Source organism: Saccoglossus kowalevskii, chromosome 4 (genome assembly GCF_978046115.1).
Source record: "Saccoglossus kowalevskii chromosome 4, keSacKowa6.1, whole genome shotgun sequence".
NCBI lineage: Eukaryota > Metazoa > Hemichordata > Enteropneusta > Harrimaniidae > Saccoglossus > Saccoglossus kowalevskii.
Window position 1 is genome coordinate 38,832,149 of NC_140644.1, and position 17,231 is coordinate 38,849,379.

Genomic DNA, 17,231 nt, shown 5'->3' on the forward strand with positions numbered 1-17,231 from the left:
TCAAACCAATATATCTGTATATCTATGACATGATCTATAATGAATATTTAAAATTTGAACATAATCAGTCAAAGCAAGTCAGAGATATGGCACTAGAACTTATATACCAATTTTGAACAAAATCCATCTGTAAACAGCTGAGAAATGCTTGATTTTGATGATTTTTAGCACAAAAATGAACGCCATTCGACCATCTTGAATTAGATCGTGAAACAAATTGACGTGCATATGTATAATATCATGTATGATGTATGTGTGAAGTTTGATTGTGATTGGTCCAGGCATTTCTAAGATACAAGTCTGGACGCATACACGCACGCATGCACGGACACACAGAGGTCAAAACATAAGTCCCCGTTTGGACTAATAAAGATATATTTTATAATAGATGGCACAGCATGGTACAGCGTATTTAATCAATATACATTAGATGTCAATTGATTATTGTATTAATTATCCCATTTTATTAGAGACATCTGACAGGTGTATATTTATCTAATTGAGGGTCAAACAGTTGTGTTCACTTGATATATTTATTACATACACCTTTTTTGATAAAAATCAATGAAATACCCTTGTACAGGGTCCATCATTAACAACACTGTGAAGATAGTAGAAAGACTATTTTTTTTTTCATTTTATGTAAATACACTGTTTTCCATGCAGAATCTTTTTTATTAGCTCCGCTGTCGACTTTGTCGAGCGGAGCTTATCATATGAGTGATTGTCCGTCGTCGTCCGTCATCGTCGTCCGTCGTCGTCCGTCGTCCGTGTCAATGTTTTACTTTTTCGACTTCTTCTTGAAAACTACAAGCCTAAATACTTTGATACTTGGTGTATATGTACCTTGGGTAGACCTCTCTTAGGTTTGTTCATTTCATGTTGATATCTTTAATTCTCTAATTTTGGTGAATATTTTTGTCATTTTTGGTAAAAACTGATATTTTCGACTTCTTGTTAAAAACCGCAAGTGCAATTGCTTTGATATTACATCTATAGGTACTACATGTGGACCTCTCTCAGATTTGTTAATTTTGTAATGATATCTTTAATTCTTTAATTTTGGTGAATATTTTTGTCATTTTTGGTAAAAAGTGATATTTTCGACTTCTTGTTAAAAACCGCAAGTCCAATTGCTTTGATACTACATATATAGGTACTACATGTGGACCTCTCTCAGATTTGTTCATTTTGTAATGATATCTTTAATTCTCTAATTTTGGTGAATATTTTTGTCATTTTTGGTAAAAACTGATATTTTCGACTTCTTGTTAAAAAACGCAAGTGCAAATGCTTTGATATTACATATATAGGTACTACATGTGGACCTCTCTCAGATTTGTTCATTTTGTAATGATATCTTTAATTCTCTAATTTTGGTAAATATTTTTGTCATTTTTTGGTGAAAAGTGATATTTTCGACTTCTTGTTAAAAAACGCAAGTGCAAATGCTTTGATATTACATATATAGGTACTACATGTGGACCTCTCTCAGATTTGTTCATTTTGTAATGATATCTTTAATTCTCTAATTTTGGTGAATATTTTTGTCATTTTTGGTAAAAACTGATATTTTCGACTTCTTGTTAAAAACCGCAAGTGCAATTGCTTTGATATTACATATATAGGTACTACATGTGGACCTCTCTCAGATTTGTTCATTTTGTAATGATATCTTTAATTCTCTAATTTTGGTGAATATTTTTGTCATTTTTGGTAAAAACTGATATTTTCGACTTCTTGTTAAAAAACGCAAGTGCAAATGCTTTGATATTACATATATAGGTACTACATGTGGACCTCTCTCAGATTTGTTCATTTTGTAATGATATCTTTAATTCTCTAATTTTGGTAAATATTTTTGTCATTTTTTGGTGAAAAGTGATATTTTCGACTTCTTGTTAAAAACTGCAAGTCCAATTGCTTTGATACTACATATATAGGCACTACATGTGGACCTCTCTCAGATTTGTTCATTTTGTGATGATATCTTCAATTCTCTAATTAATTTATTTTGGTGAATATTTTTGTAATTTTTGGTAAAAAGTGATATTTTCGACTTCTTGTTAAAAACTGTAAGTCCGATTGCTTTGATACTATTCATATTGTTCATTTTCTAATGATGTCTTCAGTTCTTTAATTGAAATGTGCATTGCTAACAGCGGAGCTATCTCAGCCGATAGGCTGCTTGTTAAAATCTATCGTCACCCCGTCAGGTTTTTAATGGTCGACCCCTGACTCTAACTGTATATTAATGCATGTATTTTTAGTTTATATCAAGTATACTAATTCAAAATGTAAAATCAAATCCAAAATCTTGATAATCAACTTGTACAGAAATCTAAAAATAGCTTTAAGTGACCAAACTTGTTGTAAGCTTGTAAACAAGTAGTCAAATGGTTAGCAATCAAATCTATGAATTTACAGTAACAGTGGAAGGCATCACAATAAATGCATCACAACTTACTGATGTCATGAGGTCATCGCCAGTGACAACAGCAATTTTCAAGTCTACATCAGCTTTTTTGGCAACTTGTTTCAAGGCATCAGCACAAGCATATACGTTAACACCACCAGCATTGCTCACCACACGGATACCTTTTCTTTTTATATCTTTAATGAGTGGACCGATAGCTACTGATACAAAATCAGGAGCAAAGCCAAAATTCTGTCAGAACAATGAAAATAACATGCAATTAGAATATGGTAAATTGCTGGAAACAGCACACAAAGTGTATGTAGGTAGAAAATTCACTGGATGTATTGACTTATTGTCCACAAAGAATTCATGGCATGAAAGCAATTTATTATACCTCATATGCAAGATTGTCAAGCTGCTTTGTCAGAATTGACAAAGTCACGTGGTGGTCAATACGCATGCCAGTTGTTTACAAAAACTGACATCCAATCGACTCCAATGTTAAATTCACGTTAATAAAACATATTGTTATGTCAGTATCGGCCAATATTCAATTTTAATTACACTCAAGGGATTTATTGACTGATGCATAGTAATTTCCTCTCCAGGTCATTAAAACTGAACTATTTGTTTAATCATACATGGAATGATCATACTCATACTTTACCAATGTTTCACAGTAAATTGATCCTGTATATTAAGATTCATCAATTACAGACAATATTTTTATTGTGTGATCAGGAACCCAAGACCAAAAGGCTGGGCCCATCTTTCTTTCTCCAACAGAAAACACAGTAGTTAGAAATAGAAAACTGAACAGTATAAACTATCGCATGACATTTAAAATATCAGTTTATAGTTCTATTAATCATACAGGTAAATATCCAAAGTGCAATTGTGGATAGTATTATGCAATTTTGTACTTAATTAACATAGCATTAAAAATGATAGATAATCACTACTATACTATGCACAGCAAATGAAAAGCACCATCAAAAATCAAGTACTGAAACCAGTCCATTTTATTGCAATGTATGAAATATTATGGTGGGTGGCAAACAACCTTGCTTTTACTTACCGGTGAATTTTGTTTAGCTGCAGTTAAAAGTGACATGGTGATTTCTGCCAGATAGTCAAAGACAAGGAAGTCAATATTGCCTTGATGTACAAGTTGAGGTGCTGAAATGAAGACCAAATTGTTATGTAATGGAAGTATTGTATTGTTACGTTTGAGATTAATATATGTTATTTCTAAGACTTATGGCCACCAAAGTTTTACAAAAACGGCAGAAAAATTATCTTTCTCAATAATATTTTTTTCAAAAAAAACTTTCTTCTGTCCAATCTGAAATTCTGATATTACTACACATATTTTCGGACAGAAATCAATTAACTCAAATCTTTTGTTTCAAGTCATTTTGACAGAGAAATAGAATCTAGGTCAGGGGAAGCCCCATGACCCCAAGATTCTTTTCCCTTGCGTCACAAACCACATGACCATGATCGAGGCCATATGGCGGCGACATTACGGCTGGCTAATCACTCTGGTTCCTTTCTCTCCGCCTCAAGGACTTAGACCAATGCAACGGAAAGAGTGGGGTGGTTGGGGGGGGGGACCCGGAGTCTATGGTGGGTATGAACTCTGTGAATAGGCGGGTTAGGAGAATCCTAAATTCACTATGTTCAATTACCCACCATAGACGGAGTCAAAATGAGTCAGACGCCGATAGGTGGCAGGTTTTCCGAGCAAACAGAAAAATTATGAAAGTCTTTTCCCAGTCCGGGATGAGGGCCCCCTGTCCGTGGTTTGCCAGTGACAACCACCAGGGCAGGGCTTCCTTCACTTGGTCCGAGATCAAAACCTGCCTATCTAGCTCCCATAGGAGAGCTCGGCGTTGTAACAACAAGCGTTATACCAGGCGGCTGCTTAGTGCGGCCTGGGGAACATCCCTTCGAACCGAGGTCATCATTCCGATGATCCGCATTAGTTCTCAGAGGGACACTGAGGGAACGCTGACTAGGCGTTCAGCTAGGCTGCTTAGCGCTAAGCAACACACTTGAAATAGCTATACCAAGCTTACCTCTGTGTCAAACTCCATGCCAAGGAACACCAACTGCACGTTGGGTCGAGGTGGGACTTGTCGATTTACTAAAGAGCTCAACTGGTGAAGTAAATCCTGTGTTAGCCTGACGCGTTTGGCTAATAACCCCTTATCTTACCAGTCGTCCAGGTATGGCTTGAGGTGTACCGACATTTGGTGAAGCAGCAGCACTACCTGTTTCATCACTCTGGTGAACAAGTAGGGCGCTGCGCACAACCCGAACGGTGGGCACCCGAAATTCAAATACTTGGCCCAGCTGGGCGATTCAAAGGAGATGGCAACTCGCTGGGTGCATCGGTATGTGCAGGTAGGTCCCGCTTAAGTCTAGTGGAGCTAACCAGTCGAATCAGTGGATGGAAAGAAGAACCCTGAATGGAATCTCCATGTGGAACCGATCGAGGAGCACGTACTGATTCAGTCTGCCTAGGTCCAGAACTGGACGCCCGCCACCTGTATATTTGGTACTACGAACACATTTGGGTAGAAGCCTGGACTTAGTGCCGGCTGATCAACCCTGTGTATGGTGCCCTTTTCCAGCAAACTGCTACTTCCTGCCTGATTGCTTCCGCCTTGCAGGAGTCCCCTGGCAGTGCCCAATAGGGGAGACACTGACGGGGGAGACGGAGATTTCAGCGGTATCCCGTAACAGGGTGTCACCACCTGGAAAGGTCCAGAGATAGGTCACCCACTATCTCCAAACCGGACTACACCGGCACAATCTGTGTACGACAGGGATATGTGGCCATGGGTTCGGCAGTTGCGAGGGGTGGGTGCTCTCCTTGCACAGTAGTGGCCCCGGCCAAGAGAGCCAGGTGACACTAGGGGATGTCGCACGTAGATGTGCGGTGGCCCACCAGTAAATGTGTCGCCTGGTGTCTAGGAGGCTGATGCGTTCTGCCTCTGAGGTCTCAGAGTCCTGTGCGCACACAATAATGCGCTCAAGCAACTCTGCCCTCTGGGGCGTGATGGATCGTCTCAGATTGAGCTGGTGAGAACGCTCATGGAACGCGATTGTTCCCCTTTACCCTGTTTGCCTTGGGATCTGGTTGGGGGTATTTTGGTCTCATTTCACACTTTGGGGTCTGATCCTGAAACCAGGCCGACCAGGTAACGTTTGGTCCAGCGGAAAGTGTTGCATACATTGTAAGATTTTACCCCACCCGGGGGCTTCAAGCGTTACCTCCTCCGTGGCTGACCAACGTCTGCCCATCAACGGGTGTATGGAAAACGAAGACCCTGGAAAACGAAGACCCTGGAAAACAAAGACCTCGGAAAACGAAGACCCTGGAAAACGAAGACCCTGGAATGTTCCTATGAGCCAATGATACACGAATTCGCCCAATATCAGGCATTTACTTTCATAATTTGTGAACTAACTTCCCGTACGAAATTCTTCATAATAAATTAAACTAACTACTTTTAATTGTGAAATTACAACGTATAGAAAACGAAGACCCTGGAAAACGAAGTCTCTGGAAAACGAAGACCATGGAAAACAAAGACCCTGGAAAACGAAGACCCTGGAAAACGAAGACCCTGGAAAACGAAGACCCTGGAAAACGAAGACCCTGGAAAACGAAAGCCAGGGAAAACGAAGACCATGGAAAGCAAAGACCCTGGAAAACGAAGACCATAGAAAACGAAGACCCCGGAATGTTCCTATGATGCCAATGATACACAAATTCGCCCAATATCGGGCACTTACTTTCATTGTGAACTCGTTAACTAACTTCCTGTACGAATTTCATTGCGAATTTTTCATAATAAATTATTTTCATACACATTTGCGGATATAATCAATGTAAAACCCAGTAGTATGCCTAATTTCATCTTGGTTTCGTTTAATATATAGCGGTGTCTGAACGAACCGACCCCGTTTTGATATTCAAAGTACTAACAACACTGTGTGAAATTTTAGAACTATCCCACATGCGGTTCAGATGTTATTTCAAATTGAAGTTTCAAAAAAGTGCTTCAAAAGAAACGGAAATAATGGCCGGTTTGCATAATCAGCAGTCGCTGTTACAATATTTACCTGCTCACATGATAACTATGACATTATGAAGGATAACTGACAAATTAGATAAATGTACGGATAATATGAGAATAGTCGCACTTGAGAAAAGTATCATTCAGCGGCACTCTGAATGTTCCCGTTATATTGACGTAATCAATGCATGAACAAACAGGGGGCGGTACTTGCATAAATTATATGTTGTGCGAAAGTGACCTCGAAGCCAGGGTACAACGCATTTACATTCTCATCCATAATATCGAAGACACTGCTCCAAATCGGAAAATTTATTAGGTTATTTATATTACAACTAGTGTTACAAAACCGCGGTAAACTGTGCACAAAATCACAACACGCGACCCTACCACTGGAAATAGTACTGTTATGAAACTTTTGACTCTTATTTAATTTACATATCATCTGTCAATCAGAAACCGCTAAGTGGCGTGAATATGCAAATCATCCCTCAAACATAAACAAAACGTAAACAGCGCTTCATAATAATAGTTTTAACTGTGTTTTAAAGTTGGTTTTTATGATTAGTTTTAAATTATTTTTAACAAAATATAGATATGAAACCAATCATACAGGAAAGCAAAAACGATCAAAAATGAGAAAAAAACTGCATCTTATCCTTCAATGTCTTTGGTTGTCTGTATGAAATTGTAATCTATAAATAAAGTGCGTGATTAAACTTTGTAACTATACATGCGAATATATTCAAAGTGCAAGTACTTCTAATAAGCACCAAATACCAGTATATGTATTGGAACCGGGAACTATTGTCTTCGAGGGGCTACAATTGAATTACATCCTCGTGTTGGATTATATATGTTTGTAGTGAAATTAAGTATATCACGTTATTGAACGAGTTCGCAATTAAATTAAGTACATCACGCTATTATATGAGTTCGCAGTAGAATTATGCATGTCGTTATTATACGAGTACATAAATATATCATTACATACTCACCATAATTAAATGAGATCGGGATGGAATTGCAAATTCAATCATGTGTCAGTAAAGTTAACTTCGTAGTTCCATTGGACACGTTTTAATCAGTAACGTGACAATATGCCTTTTTATTCTGACATAATTTAATCATGCCATTTAATGACGATGACCAATAGCGATGTAATTCCATGCGATCGGGGCGAACGTAATTTCATTTGGTAACTATTTAATAACATCACGCAATTTATTTAAGAACTCATTTAATAATATGACGTGATTGATTAGATTGAACAGAACCATGCATGCAACGTTACTGATCGAAAAATAATTTACATATGTTTAGTAAAATGCAATTATACATATACGTATTATTTCGCATTCAATATACGCACGTTGTGAGTTCACAACGAAAATAAGTACTTCATGTTGTAATTTCACAATTAAAAGTAGTTAGTTTAATTTATTATGAAGAACTTCGTACGGGAAGTTAGTTCACATTGAAAGTAAATGCCCAAATTGGGCGAATTCGTGTATCATTTGCGTCATAGGAACATTCCAGGGTCTTCATTTTCCATGGTCTTCGTTTTCCAGGGTCTTCGTTTTCCATACGTTGTAATTTCACAATTAAAAGTAGTTAGTTTAATCATGGAACTATAAACCCCAGGAAGAACAACGAAACTAAGAGGATTAAAAAAACCTTTGTCTTAGTTTATCTTACAGTGCTTTCGCTTTTGTTTCAACAACATTAGTCATACTCCATGTTAGTTGCCGCCGATACGCCTGTATCAACCGCTTTGCTGGAAACGGAAAACTTGAAAAAAATATTTCATATCTGCGCAGTAAAATATTTCGTTAACTACGCATGCGCAAACAAGTCGGTCTGCAGGGTGACCTTCAGTGTACCGGAAATCATGCAACGGGTCGGAGTTTTAGCGAGATTTCATAATTTTCAATGTCGTTTTTAGATTATTTCATGTTTTTTTCAACCCTCGAAAAAATAAGGTTGCGAAAGTTTGCGAAACATGGGGTTTGGTATATGCTGTTTGTTGTCGAGATATCCCGACTTATTCCGTGTTTCCCTTCGATCGCCAGAAGTGGCAATGTGTTTTTTTCCCGTTGAATGTCGCTCATTTATCAGTGTTTTTGTCTTGGCGCCATTGTTTTTTTATGCTATAACCGAAACAACTCGATCACGTGATCCCCGAAGTCGCCTGATTGACTCCGAAAATGACCGATAGTCGGAGATAAACGTTCATTTGCGTAAATCGGCTTATTTTTTAATGCGACGAAATAAACAGTCAAAATAAACATTCGTCATCGCGGCAACTATCATAGTTCAAAGGAAACGAAGTGGTTGTTCTTCCTGGGGTTTATAGTTCCATGGTTTAATTTATTATGAAGAATTTCGTACGGGAAGTTAGTTCACAATGAAAGTAAATGCCCGATATTGGGCGAATTCGTGTATCATTGGCGTCATAGGAACATTACAGGGTCTTCGTTTTCCATGGTATTCGTTTTCCATGGTCTTCGTTTTCCAGGGTCTTAGGTCTTCGTTTTCCAGGGTCTTCGTTTTCCATACACCCGCCCATCAACACCGTTTGCGCGCCCTGTGTCCCACTCCGCACTCGGACGGACAGGGAGAGACGTGCCGACGCCTGTGATCCCATAAGCATTGAAGCAACCGTAAGTTGTCGCCTTAGGATCAGGGGTGGGGGTATTTACATCATATCACTAGGATCATTAAAATCATTATGATCATTATACATGAGAATATCAGCAAATTTTACCTGCACACGAAGTATCACCCCAAAATCCAGACGCACAACCAATTCTTACGGTGTTTCCTGATTGATTCGAATAAGGGGACGCATTTAACCAACATGTCTCTCTCGAAGAAAGGGGTAATATATGTCGATTTATATATATTTTGGATATGTTCCGAGTGAACGCTTTGGAAGCAGAATTGCAGACGATACCAGCCATCTTTGAATCAGCTGTGTTATGTCATGGACGGTCATGGAGTTAGCATCGCATTCACATTGGGTAACCCTTGAACTAATTTAAATCATTCGTCTATCATCAAACTCACTGGATTGGACAAAAACGAATACGTGCTTTTTTACACAAATTTCCGCTAAACTTAATGTACACGAAAATGTTGAATACCTCCTGTTTCCCATAAAAATCACACAACGTAAGGTTTGAGAAAACAAATCGGCAGTAAAAGTTACAGAAACAAATCTACATCTAATTAGAAATAAAGCAAACAAACAAATACAGCAACTTAATCGTGAAAAAAAAACTAGGTGAATAAAAAAAAAAAAAATTGTACAATAGTCCTAGAGTTAAAGGGCGATGGTCGTCGCGCAACGCGTGTTCGAATTTCATGCAAATTCCTACACCCGATATGTATTCTAAAAACTGTCTAGCAGTGCATTCATACATGCACTATACTTTGCTCAGCGACTTTTGGTTTGTCACGATGACAGGGCAAAATCTGGAGGCTAACTTCACGCACATAACACTCAAAGGCGTTTACATACGCCCTAACCAAGTTGTTATGATTAGTTTCTGGTGGCGTTAAATGCGTGGGGTGTTGATACGTCATATGTGTTTGGTTTGTAAAAATAGTTCATCGATTAGAGAAGAATTTGTACAGAGACATACCAAACAAAAGCTACAAATATTCTAGCAACCTCTTCAATATTCAAATTTCACATACTAAGTACCTCTTGTTAAAAAATGTATCCATCTTCTTGGCTTTAACCCTTCGTACACAATGGATTGTCCCACTTCTGGTGTCACTGCCAGGGTTGCATTAGAAAAACATTCACCGGGAAGAAAACTGGACTATACACTACATGCCTGATAATAGCTTCTCAGTGGCTTAGGTAAGATCCACTAGTATTTCTAATTTATTTTTTTCAATTGCTTTTGAGATCTTGATTTTATCGATCACATTCAATATGAAATACCATGTTGTTGTCATCGCTCTCAACAAATCAATTACCATGGGTGCTGCTCGTATATATGTAAAATCGTGGAGGTAAAAATCTATTTTTATCTTCAAGATAGAATAGAATATTTTATTTCACACAAAATGAAATATGATATTTAATGTCAATTATATGAAATAATAATATGTTTATTAATTACTTTGTTAAATGTATGGAATTATTTTTTTAAGTGACAAAATACATTATATCAGTTAGGCGTCAACTATTTGAAACCATGGGGTGGCTGGAAAATTTGTTGAAAAAAAATGCAAACTAGACACTGAATGAGGGATAGAAAATGCTTGCATGTGTTGCATCATGATGGAAAAACTATTGACACATTCCATAAAAATAAAGATGTGCAGATAAGACACTGTGACACTCTTCCAACCACCCCCATGATTTCAAATGGTTGACACCTTATATCTATACATGTATTTATCAAAATGTCTACATCATGATGTCTGTTAATTGTTACTATAGTGGCATACCATCAAACCATTTTAAAACCATGTAAAAATATTGTCCTGATGTCACAGAGCAATTTGTTATAAAGTGCAAGTCATTGTTTTAGTGTTAACTCATCACCTGCTGATTTTGATATATGTATGTGATGGCTTTTAGCATGACATGTTTTAACTCCTTTGGACTACTATTCCATTGAGATAAAATCTATTAACAACTTTTATGAAGTATATTCAGATGTTTAATTTATATTAGTGACAGCCCACCCTTTTCATGACAGACAGCACTAAATATCCCTTATACCCCTCCCATGACAGACATCCCCCATTTATTCCAGATCAGAAAAGCCCTATCCCTCTCATGACAAACAGTCCCATTCCCCCATAATAGCTGAACAGCCCTATACTCCCATGTTGCCGACACACCCTGGCCCTCCTATAATAGACATCTCCCACCCACTAATTAGTCTTTATAAAAACTATAATCACAACCTTGAAATGAGTTTGAGAATTAGTGCACGCCATAAAACACATTTTATTTAAATCTAGCCACAGCTATCATTTCTGGAAACACATGCCCAGTATTTCTCATAAGAATGAAAATATTACATTTCACAGATTAAAAAACAAAACAACAAATATTCAGTAATAATTAGGTAATTAGTGGTGTAGTGGTGACACAGTTACTAACCGTGGTGGTAAGCATAGCATACACTGTAACAAACAATATGACATCAGTCATTGAATGAGTTGTACCAATCAGACCAATCATATTGATTACATAGTCTATTGTAACTGTCAGACACTTATGCACTAACTTCACACTCATTGCTCATTCAAGTGTTTTTGTTATGCAAATTAAGACATGTTCATTGTAGTTGAGCTCTCTAATTACTTATAATATGACTACTCCAATTAACTGATGTTGTATGGAGATATGCCTTGTCAGTGACCCACAGTAGATTTGCAATATATAATTAGCAACCAGACATGAAAAGCATTTTTTGTGAGTTGGGTTTATTGCCATGGAAACCACAATTATCCAGTATCTTAGCGTATCGTATTATTCATTATCAGATTAGTACTCAGCAGATTACTAGTCTAAGAATTAAATTGAAAAGCTGATCCAATTATTTAGTATTTTGTGTAAAGATGATGAGCACTATGTACTGACTGTAATTATTTTCATGTTGTATCTTCTCATGATTATACCTGCAGCTGCATCCAGGATTTATGTAATCAGAGGATTTAGTAAGGTAAAGAGAATAACAACACAAGAATAATATATACTCTGTGACAAAATAGTTTAATTTTTTTTATGACCTAAAGAATTTATTTAATTCAGACATCTTAAATCACGTACTGCATATTTTGCAACTTAAGATCACTTTGGTTTGGTCACTAGATTTAGTGCAGATAGCAGTAAATTAAAATCTTTGAAAACATGTATATTATTACTGTTACAAGCTTGCTCAATTATATTGGTATTGACTGCAAAAATATGCATACATTTGTATGATGTGAAATTTGTTTTCTTCAGAAATTGAGCAATGAATAAAACTGTCATTTCTATATGGATCAGCAAATTAAAAACAAATTGTGTGCCTTTAGGCATCAAAAACATAAACCAAAATTGAATTAAAATGTTTAATAATCGTCCTGGCAATGACATGCTGATGCTGAGTCACGGTCAGGGTGGTGATGTCATGCATTCTTTGATATCGATGCTAGAATGCACATGAATTATATAAGACATCCTTTGTTTTATTTTGAATTTTTGTTGCCAAACACAGCAATGTGACCATGTCTGCCAACAATTGCCATTGCTTAGAATGGAACACTGGATTAATAAGTCATTAGATATAATTTATTATTATACCTCATGACCATGACAGCCAATCAAATTTCACAGTACCACACATAGGCAATTTCTCAGTATCCCACATAAGCCATTTCTCAATACCACTAATACATATACATGTAGATCATTTCTCAGTGTCCCACATAGTCCATTTCTTAGTACCACTAAAAGGTCATTTCTCAGTGTCCCACATAGGCTATTTCTCAGTACTACTAATAGGTCATTTCTCAGTGTCCCACAGAGTCCATTTCTTAGTACCACTAATAGGTCATTTCTCAGTGTCCCACATAGTCCATTTCTTAGTACCACTAATACCGGTAGGTCATTTCTCGGTGTCCCACATAGGCCATTTCTCAGTACCAGTAATAGGTCATTTCTCAGTACCCCACATAGATCATATCTCAGTACCCCATGTAGGCCATTTCTCAGTACCCAACATAGGCCATTTCTCAGTACAACTATTAAATTGGCCATTTCTCAGTACCCAACATAGGCCATTCTCAGTACAACTAATTGGTCATTTCTCAGTACCACACATAGGTTATTTCTCAGTGTCCCACATAGGCCATTTCTCAGTATCCCATGTAGGCCATTTCTCAGTACCCAACATAGGCCATTCTCAGTACAACTAATTGGTCATTTCTCAGTACCACACATAGGTTATTTCTCAGTGTCCCACATAGGCCATTTCTCAGTATCCCATGTAGGCCATTTCTCAGTACCCAACATAGGCCATTTATCATTATCCCACATAGGTCATTTCTCAGTACCCAACATAAGACATTTCTCAGTACAACTAATGGGCCATTTCTCAGTACCACACATAGGTCATTTCTTAGTACCACTAATAGGTCATTTCTCAGTATCCCACATAGTCCATTTCTCAGTACTACTAATAGGTCATTTCTCAGTGTCCCACATAGGCCATTTCTCAGTACCACTAATGGGTCATTTCTCAGTACCCCACATAGATCATATCTCAGTACCCCATTTCTCAGTACCCAACATAGGCCATTTCTCAGTACAACTATTAAATTGGCCATTTCTCAGTACCACACATAGGTCATTTCTCAGTATCCCACATAGGCCATTTCCCAGTACCACTAATGGGTCATTTCTCAGTATCCCACATAGCCCATTTCTCAGTATCCCATGTAGGCCATTTCTCAGTACCCAACATAGGCCATTTCTCAGTAACCCACATGAGGTCATTTCTCAGTACCCAACATAGGACATTTCTCAGTACAACTAATAGGCCATTTCTCAGTACCACACATAGGTCATTTCTCAGTATCCCACGTAGGCCATTTCTCAGTACCCAACATAGGCCATTTCTCAGTAACCCACATAGGTCATTTCTCAGTACCCAACATAGGACATTTCTCAGTACAACTAATAGGCCATTTCTCAGTACCACACATAGGTCATTTCTCAGTATCCCACATAGGCCATTTCTCAGTATCCCATGTAGGCCATTTCTCAGTACCCGACATAGGTCATTTCTCAGTACCCAACATAGGACATTTCTCAGTACAACTAATGGGCCATTTCTCAGTACCACACATAGGTCATTTCACAGTATCCCACATAGGCCATTTCTCAGTACCACTAATGGGTCATTTCTCAGTACCCCACATAGATCATATCTCAGTACCCCATTTCTCAGTACCCAACATAGGCCATTTCTCAGTACAACTATTAAATTGGCCATTTCTCAGTACCACACATAGGTCATTTCTCAGTATCCCACATAGGCCATTTCCCAGTACCACTAATGGGTCATTTCTCAGTATCCCACATAGCCCATTTCTCAGTATCCCATGTAGGCCATTTCTCAGTACCCAACATAGGCCATTTCTCAGTAACCCACATGAGGTCATTTCTCAGTACCCAACATAGGACATTTCTCAGTACAACTAATAGGCCATTTCTCAGTACCACACATAGGTCATTTCTCAGTATCCCACGTAGGCCATTTCTCAGTACCCAACATAGGCCATTTCTCAGTAACCCACATAGGTCATTTCTCAGTACCCAACATAGGACATTTCTCAGTACAACTAATAGGCCATTTCTCAGTACCACACATAGGTCATTTCTCAGTATCCCACATAGGCCATTTCTCAGTATCCCATGTAGGCCATTTCTCAGTACCCAACATAAGTCATTTCTCAGTACCCAACATAGGACATTTCTCAGTACAACTAATGGGCCATTTCTCAGTACCACACATAGGTCATTTCACAGTATCCCACATAGGCCATTTCTCAGTACCACTAATGGGTCATTTCTCAGTATCCCACATAGGCCATTTTTCAGTATCCCACATATGCTATTTCTCAGTACCCAATTATGACAGCTCAAAATATATCATAATTTTCATATGTTTTATTTCAGACTATATTTAAGTTTTCATTTGCAATCAAGTGTTTGTCTTTGATAGCAACCAAGTATATATCATAAATTATATGAAATTAACAGGAGCATATGGTATCATCATTCTTGTAATTTGCATACTTCTACCGCCAGATAAATTCTGGACATTGGCAGAGTGTAATTCTATTGTTGGAAATCCATTCAAATTTTTTTTTAATTACACCACAATGACATCAAGAACTGTGACAAAAATTATTCTTAGTGTGGAACAATCTGAAGGTGTAGGGGCTAGAGTAAGAAGAAGTATTGGAAGGCCTGAGGTAAGAATTGCTAAAAACCTCTATGAATAGAGAAAATTATTGCAAAAATGTGTTATAGTGGTTTTAATTATTGTTTTCATTCCTATGTGAAGTGAACATAATGTAAGCTCATTCTGAGTGAAAAGGTACAAACCAACTTACCATGTATCAATGTATGAAACAGCTTGTCACATGACAATTTTTTATATAATGTTGCTACATAGTTTTTATTTTGTAGCAATGTAAACACACTATTTAAAATAATGGTGCTTTTTTACAGCATGCATCTATCAAAGAAAAAAACAGAAATCTTTTAGCCATTAAATAGTGATTAATCCTAACTTATCTTTGTGTTGTAAATGATGACCTCATCAGAATTACAATATCTTACTTATCTGGTGTATATTCTTCATATAGTTCTAGTTCTATAGTTCTAGAATTATCAATTTTGTATAACTAGCAATATTTTATGATTTTCAGTATAAATTATTAATTTTTTGATATATAACATTTCAGCTGAAAAGCTTTGATCCATTTCTGATGCTGGATGAGTTTAAAGTTGGCAAACCAGCTGGATTCCCAGACCATCCTCATCGTGGATTTGAAACTGTTACATACATGATATCAGGGGCATTTACTCATGAAGATTTCTGTGGTCATGCTGGTACTATTAACCCTGGTGATTTACAGGTATATACATTTCACTAATGTATTCTATATGTATGTATGATTGGATAACAAATTATTACTGATATTGTAAATGCATTAATTAATTATAAATTGTTGCATATATGTAAAATGTGCAAAATTAAACCACAATGAACGCATAAAATAACAACATAGGAAAATTTGTGCTTACAACTGGTTTTTAATCCGTGTCGAAAACGTGCACAGAATGGTCGTTTTGTGCACGTTTTCGACACGGCTTATCAGCTACCTCAAGTGCCAAATCCATGAAATAAACAACCAATGTCAATAGAGTAGCCTAGGTGTTAAAATGGATTAAGTACTGGCAAACCAACTCCTGCATAGGTATGTTTCTAAACGCTTGCTTTTTAGCTGATTTAGTCATCATTTTTGAACTCAGAAGCCCGCAAAACCTAGTATTACAAGTGAGAACCAAACAAATCCGTCGAGATTTCACGCTTTCCCGTAAAAGGGATGCTGGCTGTTCCCTCTCTGGACTCCCTCCCCGCGTATACTAGTACTGTTACTACCATGGATTAGTACCTTCCACGGTACTACCATGGAGGTAAAAAGAGATCTCATTTTACCTCCATGGTACTACCAACTCTAACCATGTCCGCATTTGGTGACGCATGTCAAGCTATAAATGGGCATCAATACTCGTTTCGCCCAATATTTCGCTTTTATAACATTTTATAACATATCACTTAATTTCCGACCGGAAACACGACCATGTTTTTATCCCTTTTTTTTTCTCACTCGCTTATTAAAAACACTGACCGCTTGTTCAAACACTGAACACTGGCACACGAGTTGTCGAAATGAATGTTTTAGTGCTAAAGTTTGAAGATTCAATGAGTATTAACCATTATTTAATTTCGAACGACACTTCCAAACCATCATACTTTGTTTCGTTCGCAAACGTACAGCGGGACTGTGTTCCGTTTGAATCCAGGGCTGCTATATCGTTTCAACAACATGATTATTGAGACAATTACGTGATACATGCAATGCTAACTCCTTAGGGCAGGGAGCAGATACACCAGGAACATATTGAT

General features: G+C 37.4%; 2 protein-coding genes across 4 annotated transcripts in view; one reads left to right on the forward strand and one right to left on the reverse strand.

Moving 5' to 3' along the window:
- LOC102801419 (uncharacterized) overlaps positions 1 to 9,516 on the reverse strand; it is a 60,802-nt gene extending 51,286 nt beyond the window's left edge. The window contains exons 1-3 of the mRNA XM_085498095.1: positions 9,278 to 9,516; positions 3,498 to 3,598; positions 2,468 to 2,668 (exon numbers count right to left, since the gene is read on the reverse strand). Coding sequence (XP_085354221.1) covers positions 2,468 to 2,668; positions 3,498 to 3,598; positions 9,278 to 9,473 — 498 coding nt within the window. The 5' untranslated portion in view covers positions 9,474 to 9,516. The remainder of the gene's footprint in view (positions 1 to 2,467; positions 2,669 to 3,497; positions 3,599 to 9,277) is intronic.
- Positions 9,517 to 10,050: 534 nt separating this feature from the next.
- LOC102807839 (pirin-like) overlaps positions 10,051 to 17,231 on the forward strand; it is a 65,121-nt gene continuing 57,940 nt past the window's right edge. Inside the window, exons 1-4 of one of the 3 annotated variants that reach the window (XM_085498097.1) lie at positions 10,051 to 10,381; positions 12,169 to 12,206; positions 15,209 to 15,507; positions 16,003 to 16,176. In XM_085498097.1, coding sequence (XP_085354223.1) covers positions 15,280 to 15,507; positions 16,003 to 16,176 — 402 coding nt within the window. In that variant the 5' untranslated portion in view covers positions 10,051 to 10,381; positions 12,169 to 12,206; positions 15,209 to 15,279. The remainder of the gene's footprint in view (positions 10,382 to 12,168; positions 12,207 to 15,208; positions 15,508 to 16,002; positions 16,177 to 17,231) is intronic. The other 2 variants (XM_085498098.1, XM_085498099.1) reach the window with 2 other exon arrangements.